The 6,795-nt window shown below is 34.9% G+C and overlaps 1 protein-coding gene across 4 annotated transcripts; it reads left to right on the forward strand.

Moving 5' to 3' along the window:
- The first annotated feature begins 310 nt into the window (after nt 1-310).
- LOC112771705 (protein gamma response 1) lies at nt 311-6,345 on the forward strand. Of its 4 annotated transcripts, none has more exons than XM_025816513.3 (4): nt 311-1,369; nt 2,451-2,528; nt 4,725-4,811; nt 5,388-6,345. In XM_025816513.3, exons 1-4 carry the CDS (start codon nt 562-564, stop codon nt 6,053-6,055), a joined length of 1,641 nt encoding a protein of 546 aa, XP_025672298.1. In that variant the 5' UTR covers nt 311-561; the 3' UTR covers nt 6,056-6,345. The 4 variants fall into 4 exon arrangements, with proteins under 4 accessions (XP_025672298.1, XP_025672299.1, XP_025672303.1 ...); XM_025816514.3 differs by having other exon boundaries at nt 311-1,339; XM_025816518.3 differs by lacking the exon at nt 4,725-4,811.
- The last annotated feature ends 450 nt before the right edge of the window (nt 6,346-6,795 follow it).

The raw sequence follows: 6,795 nt of genomic DNA on the forward strand, positions 1-6,795 counted from the left end.
ATAGAGAAAAAAATAAAAACATAAAAAAATTTCTTAAAACTTGTTTAGAAAAATTAAATATTTTTTTTTTTGGTCACCAAAAAAAAATTTTTTTTTAAAAAAAGTTATTTATGCAAAAATTAATATTTTAAGAACCGAATTGAAAATTGAGAATCAGTTCAGTTAATTAGAAATAGGTCACCAAATTAGTTCGGTTTAAAATGAAAATCAACTAACAATAAATCAGTTAATTAGGTAAATCGATTCAATTTTTAGTAATTAATTAATTTAAAATAATAAAATACAAAAAAAATATTTTTTCAAAAAAATTATATATTTTATACATAAATATATTATTTTATTATATTCAAAATTCACTTTTTTCACCGGCAAGCAGCTAGGAACGAAGTAACATTTTGCCCTGGTCCTTCCGCGCCACGCTACTCATTTTTTCAAAACTGAAAATGAAAAGCACAAAATACCCGCGCGGGTTTCCCTGCACTTCAGCAGTCTCCACACTCTCAACTCTGAATCTCTTCCTACGTCTCCATCATTCTTCCATTTTTTGGAATCCAATTCACAATGGAAATACCCGAAATACCCTTCAATGAACTACCCACAGACCCTCTCCTCAACTCATCGCCGCCACACCTTCTTCCTCCCAACGGCGGCGGCGACGACGACAAGCCCAAATATAAAGACGTTTTCGGACTCAGCACCGTCCTCGTCGCGTCGATCCAAGACGCGAAAGAGCGAATCGCGCAGATCGAACACATCTTCTGCACTCTCCTCTTCCCCAATTTAAAATCAAATTCCAACTCGTTTCGGAACATTCTTGAATCTCTCCAGATCCATAAGGACAAGCAGAACGCGCTCTCGCTCACACTCGACCGGCTCCGCGTCGATAACGAGGCGAAACGGCACCGGATTGAGGAGCTGGAGGAGGCAGAGAGGGAGAGGGAGTTCAGAGATTGCCAGAAGAGAAAGTCGCGGCAGAACGAAATTGAAGGTTTTGAGAGGGAGAAGAAGGTGCTTTTGGAGAAGATCGGTGAGTTGGAGAAGAAGCTGAGTGATAGATCTCGGGAGGTTGGAGAATCTCGCGAGAACTTGAGGTTGGAGAATGAGGGTTTTGCCGAGAAGGTTAGGGTTTTGGAAGAGAGGGTTAGCAAGGCTGAGGGCTCGTGCAGGGAGATGAGTGAGAGATTGGAGAATACGAAATCAAAGCTGAATGGCGAGAGAACGAAGAAGAATCGTTTGGTTGAGGCATATAAGAAGCTTAAGTCTCAGCATAATTACCTTCGACGCAAGGTTGGGATCACCGACGAAAACATGATTCAGCAAAACAAATCTGAAGATTTATGTAAGCTTAAGTTTCCTGTCATCCAACATGGTACTGTTGTTTGTTTTCACTTTTTTTTTTTAATATATATTTTAATTTTAATTTTGATGCACTATGACCGTTTTACAGGTGTATTCAATTCATAACACCGTATTAGCAAAAATAAATATCTTTTTACATTGTTATTAGCAAAAATAAATATCTTTTACATTGACTTGACTGCGTGAATAGTCATCAAAGTGTAAAATAGGTCATCAAAATTAAACTCTATTTTAATATGTTCATGTTTTAGAAAATGTGATCAAGGCATAAATATTTACTAAGATTCTTGTTACACCTTAGTTCACAATATTCATTACTCTAGAGGAATTTCTCGTTTCAATATGTTAGTCATTTTCACATTTTTCAATGTAATTATATGTTAAATATATTTTTCATTTTACCATGCAAACAATATTAAGCATAGTAAACAATGAAATATTTAAAATATAAATATAAACTAGTTATTAAATCAGGATTTTTTGGTAAATAAATTTGTAATTAATTATTTATTTAGAATTCTTTAATAGTTTAATTAGTATGCAAATGACTAAATTGACAGATATTGAAAACCAGATTAATTACATTATATGTCTCCTTAGCACAATTAACGGTGACTTAACTGAAATTCCTGTTACTTCCTAATTGATCCTCTATTTTTCACAATATAATTATTTAGAGATTAGAGGTATATTTAACACTTAACTGAATTTTCTAGTTGCTAGTTCATTATTCATCATCTGTCTAACAAGACACTTTTGGTCATTTGTAGTCTCATAAACAAGGAACATTTGAGTTTCAAACTTGCTGTGTTGATTGAAAACAAGTAAGCAGGAAAAAAAATATTGAAAACAGAAGAAATTGAAGAAAAGAGTGTATTTTTCTGGAGTAACTTGCATTCTATTAATCAGAAATAAGTGTTAGCCAAGCATTCAATCATTCTCTGTTACTAAGTTCGTTTGTTTATTTGTTTTTTTCCTCAATAAAAAAAGAGCATAGAATTAGCATTCTAACTAGCTATGACATGGCAGCACAGTTACAAAGACAGTTTATTCAGTTACTATAACATGGTCTGTCTGTGATGCAACTGCAGTTGTGGAGAACTCAGAGACCTCTATGGATGCTTGTAATGCAGGTAAGGTGGAGAATGAAATCCCAGAAGACTTGGGAGGTAAATTAAATTATCTTTCCAGACTCTTAATATTTGCATGGTGTTAATATTTGCTATATCATTTGGACTGAGAAAATTGGTTGTTGCTTCGATCAATATGTATGAAAGTACCTTTATTGGCTTTCTACATTGAGATTTGAGATAGTGAAGAGTTGAGAAGTTATTCATTTTCTTGTTAAGCAATCCATCATCCCATAATGTTTACATTGCTTTCTTTTACACTATGTTAGTGTTAAGTTAGCTACAGGTCATAATAGGAGGTAGTCAGAAGATTGAGTGGGCGTTTGTTTAGAAGTTGGTTAGACATATTAATCTATATATATGTGTTCATTATTTGTATTATCCTTTTCTAGATTTTCTTGTCTCTGATTCCGTGTTTCTCTGGTACAAACTGGCCTTCACTCGGATCAGTTTATGCTAAATTATGCCTCCATGCATCACTTTTGTTTGCTAATTTCTACACTGACATATTATACTGATTTCTATAAAAAGTGTAGTTAAAATTTCATCAATCTTTTAAGTTGAAATATAACTGGGATAGATAACTACTTAAATAAATTCTAACCAAAATACAAGTGTGACACTGTCCCACAAGATGGAATGAGGATATTGCTCTTTCCCATATTGAGTAGCAATTTTGATATTTTCAATAGCAGGAGCATAATTAATAGATCAACTAATTGATGTGCTGAGGAATATGCACCAATTTGCTGAGATGTTGAATGTACTTTTGTTAGATGAAATGATGATCAGTTCAAATGTGTTTGGGACATTCATAAAATGTTGGATTGTGGATACATCACACATGTGAATAGCTGTCTGGTTCTCACAATAAGCCATTGTAGTGTCAATTGTCAAGCCTAATTCTGCAAGTAAAGATCTTAACCAAGTATCTTAATGGCTTAGACTCCTAGGGAAGAATTCTCTGTTTCAGCAGACGATATAGTAATGGTCTTTTCTTTTATGATTTTTAAGAGACGAGGAAATCGCCAAAGATAATACTATGTTGTGATACCTACTTTCTTCTACCAAGACAATCATGAATCTGCATCTGCATAGGCTTGAAGATGAGTTGCAAAGAGAAAATAATAACCTTAGCCAAGGATGTCCTTAAAACACATAACAGGAAGTGAACAACTTGAAAGTAAGTTGTTCTAGTCTTAGACATGAATTGACCAGGCATATTAACTGCATACGTAATGGCTGGTTTGGTTACAATCAAATATTTCTCTGCTAGTGGCTCTTCAATACCAAGAATCATCACAAAAAGGGCTAGATCTTGAGTTTCGGATTCTGTTATACATAGTAATGCAACAGCCGGTTTAGCATCAAGGAATCTAGTGTCTTGAACATGTGAAAGTGTATATTTGCTTTGCAAAGGCTAGGAAATACTCTATTGTTAAGCTTCATTGGATGCCTCTTACGGAGCATGCTTAAATTGAGAAATGAGTTCAACTGAGTAGGAATGAGAGAACTACAGAAGAATGGCCTGCTCCATTGAAAAAGATATAATGACTGGCTTTAAATGTTTGAAACCTCAAAGTAAAATGGTAGTCACAAATTCCATGAACCATTGTTCAACGGGATAACCGAGCCATTATATTATACTTATTTTGTATGTGCATTTGTAGACTATTGTTTTCAATGAGTTATTGGTTCAAGTTTTCCAAGGTGTCAAGTTATTCTTTCATAACAAATCTTCACTTAGGATATCTCGCTGCCATAGAAGTGAGGTTAATAATGAGAAGAGACTTCAATGAGATACACGCACTGTACTGAGGAGAAAAAGGTTGGCTTGAAAGATGATTTGAAATGGGACACTGATAAGAGGCATTAGTGGTTGAGAGAGTTTATTCAAAAATTGGATACGCAGAGTGGACTGAGTTGTAACCTTTTGATCAGAAGTGAGTGTTGCAGTAGCTGAGAGTCTGAGACATGTCGACGGCTGATCATGTTTTCAGTTACCAACTGATAAACAATATTACACTGACGTTTTGTCCAACACTGACATATCAGCACAAACAGTTACTCTGATATATTTAGTGAATTTATGATTTGTGTGTGCTGCAACTGTGGCAGTGGAAAATTTAGAAATTATTAGTATTGTAGCTACAGTGGCAATTGCAGATTGCAATTTAAAATCTGGTGTCTTTGTCTCCTTCAAAGTGAACAATCAGTTATTGCATGTGGTTGCAGATGGTGCATTTGAGACCTGTAATACCTCCAAGGATGCTTGCAAAGCAGCTAAAGTGAAGAGTGAAATCCCGGAGGAACACATGGAAGGTAAATTTCCAATAGTCCTTGTTGCTTTGTGATCTCAAGTTCACAGGTTTAAGCCATGGATAAGCCACTAATTCATTTTCCAGGTTAGGCTACCTACGTTACACCTTTGGGTGCGGCCTTATCCTAGACCCTGCGTAACGCAGGATGCTTGTATGCTCTTGTTACTTAAGTATCTGCATGGTCTTAATATTTCCTTGTCTGTTTGGATCTAGTCTTTGCTCCAACCAATATGTATGCAAGTATGTGTCTTGCATGGATTTTGCTTGCTAAATGATATATTGTGATTTTAGTGTGTTGAATAAGTGTTCATTTTCGTTAGTGAACTCATCACTTAACTATACTTACTTTGTCTGTTGCAGTATGGTTATCCCTTGTATTTCTCACCCTCACCCTTTGTAAAACACACTGCCTCAATTTAATCTCCACCCATTTTCCCTATCTCTGATCCCATTTTGCTGTCTGGTATGGGATGGCCCTAACTCTGATAGTCTGTGTTGAATTGAGTCACTTGCATAGATTTGTGTTGAAAGTACAATATAGGTTAATAACAGATCATCCACTACCTATTTTTACTAGGTCTTGAGAATACAAATCCTGATGTGTTTGTTGCTGCCTGTGACACAATCAAAGTGGAGGAGAAGATATTGGAAGATGCTAGAGGGGCCGATTTGAGTCCTCCTCCTTCCATTTTTCGTGTCCCAAGATGTCCGTCAAACACAAAACCGGTTTCTGTATCTGGTACAAAACGGCGTGCATCTTCTTGGCGGCAGACCCGGGCACATCAAAGTCGAGCAGGTCCTGACCTCCATGATGATTTTCTTGATACACCACTTGAGAATGTGAGAGAAAATTTGAATAGAGAGTTGATTAAGGAAGATCTCCCAAATCCAATTGAGGAAGACATTGTCATGAACAGCTCAGACGATGAAACACAGAATTTGAATCTTAGAAGCAGTCCCCTAAAGAAGCAATCTTCAATTCAAGTGGTCAACAAGAGGAGTTTCAAGTACATTGAACCGGTGAGGAAGAAAGCCGAGCGTGAAAATTTGAAAGGAGTTGAATGCAAACAGTGTAGGAAGTTCTATGAAGCTGTTCTTCCTAGTGCTGATGGTAAGGACCATGATGTAAGTGAGCAGAATTTCCGCTGTGAACATCATGATGGTGTTTCTAGGCATCGATATAGGTATGTTCCACCTATGACTCCTGAAGGATTTTGGAATATTGGATTTGAATCTGAAATGTAAGTATATAATCTAGCTTACTAATTAGTAAGTTGTTCTACGAGTGATAAGCAACTTGGTCTCGTAAAAACGAGAATACAAGTTCAAATTTGAGAAGCAACCTTTCAGATTGCAAGAGCAATGACTTGTACAATTTGTTTAAACAAAATTATTCTAGTGTACTAAACATATTTTGTAGGCATTGCTTATACTAATAATAGTATTAGATGCCTTGTAACAAATAAACCTCATGCTCCCATTTATTAGAAGATAAATTTATCCGTTTTACTACACTCTTGTAACGGGTATCGAAATGCTTTGAATTATTCCTATAAATAATTTATTTTTGCCTTGTTCATTTAGATATACACTTATTTTTCTTCTTTTTCTTTTTTGTTTTTTGAAAATGAGGGCAGGAAACTTGACTATGGTGTCAAAGTTTGAGGGTTTTTTACTAATGAGTCTTTTTGAAACTCATTATCAAAATACTATATTTTTTACACTTCTTAATTTTGGTGTTGTCCAGTGGTGTTTTTCATCAATGTTAAAATTTGGTGTTTTTTTTTTTGTGAAGATCATGTGACTTTTTAAAAACTTTTTTTAAACATGCAAATCTGATCTTTAGATTTGTTTTTTTTTTATATTTTAAATTTTCTTAAACATGCAAATTTGAGGGTTAAATTTGTATTTTAGTATTAAAAGTTTTTTTAAATGTGCAAATCAGATCTTCTGATTTATTTTACGGGGAAACAAAAATATTTCAA

Source organism: Arachis hypogaea, chromosome 18, assembly GCF_003086295.3.
Source record: "Arachis hypogaea cultivar Tifrunner chromosome 18, arahy.Tifrunner.gnm2.J5K5, whole genome shotgun sequence".
NCBI classification, from domain to species: Eukaryota; Viridiplantae; Streptophyta; class Magnoliopsida; order Fabales; family Fabaceae; genus Arachis; species Arachis hypogaea.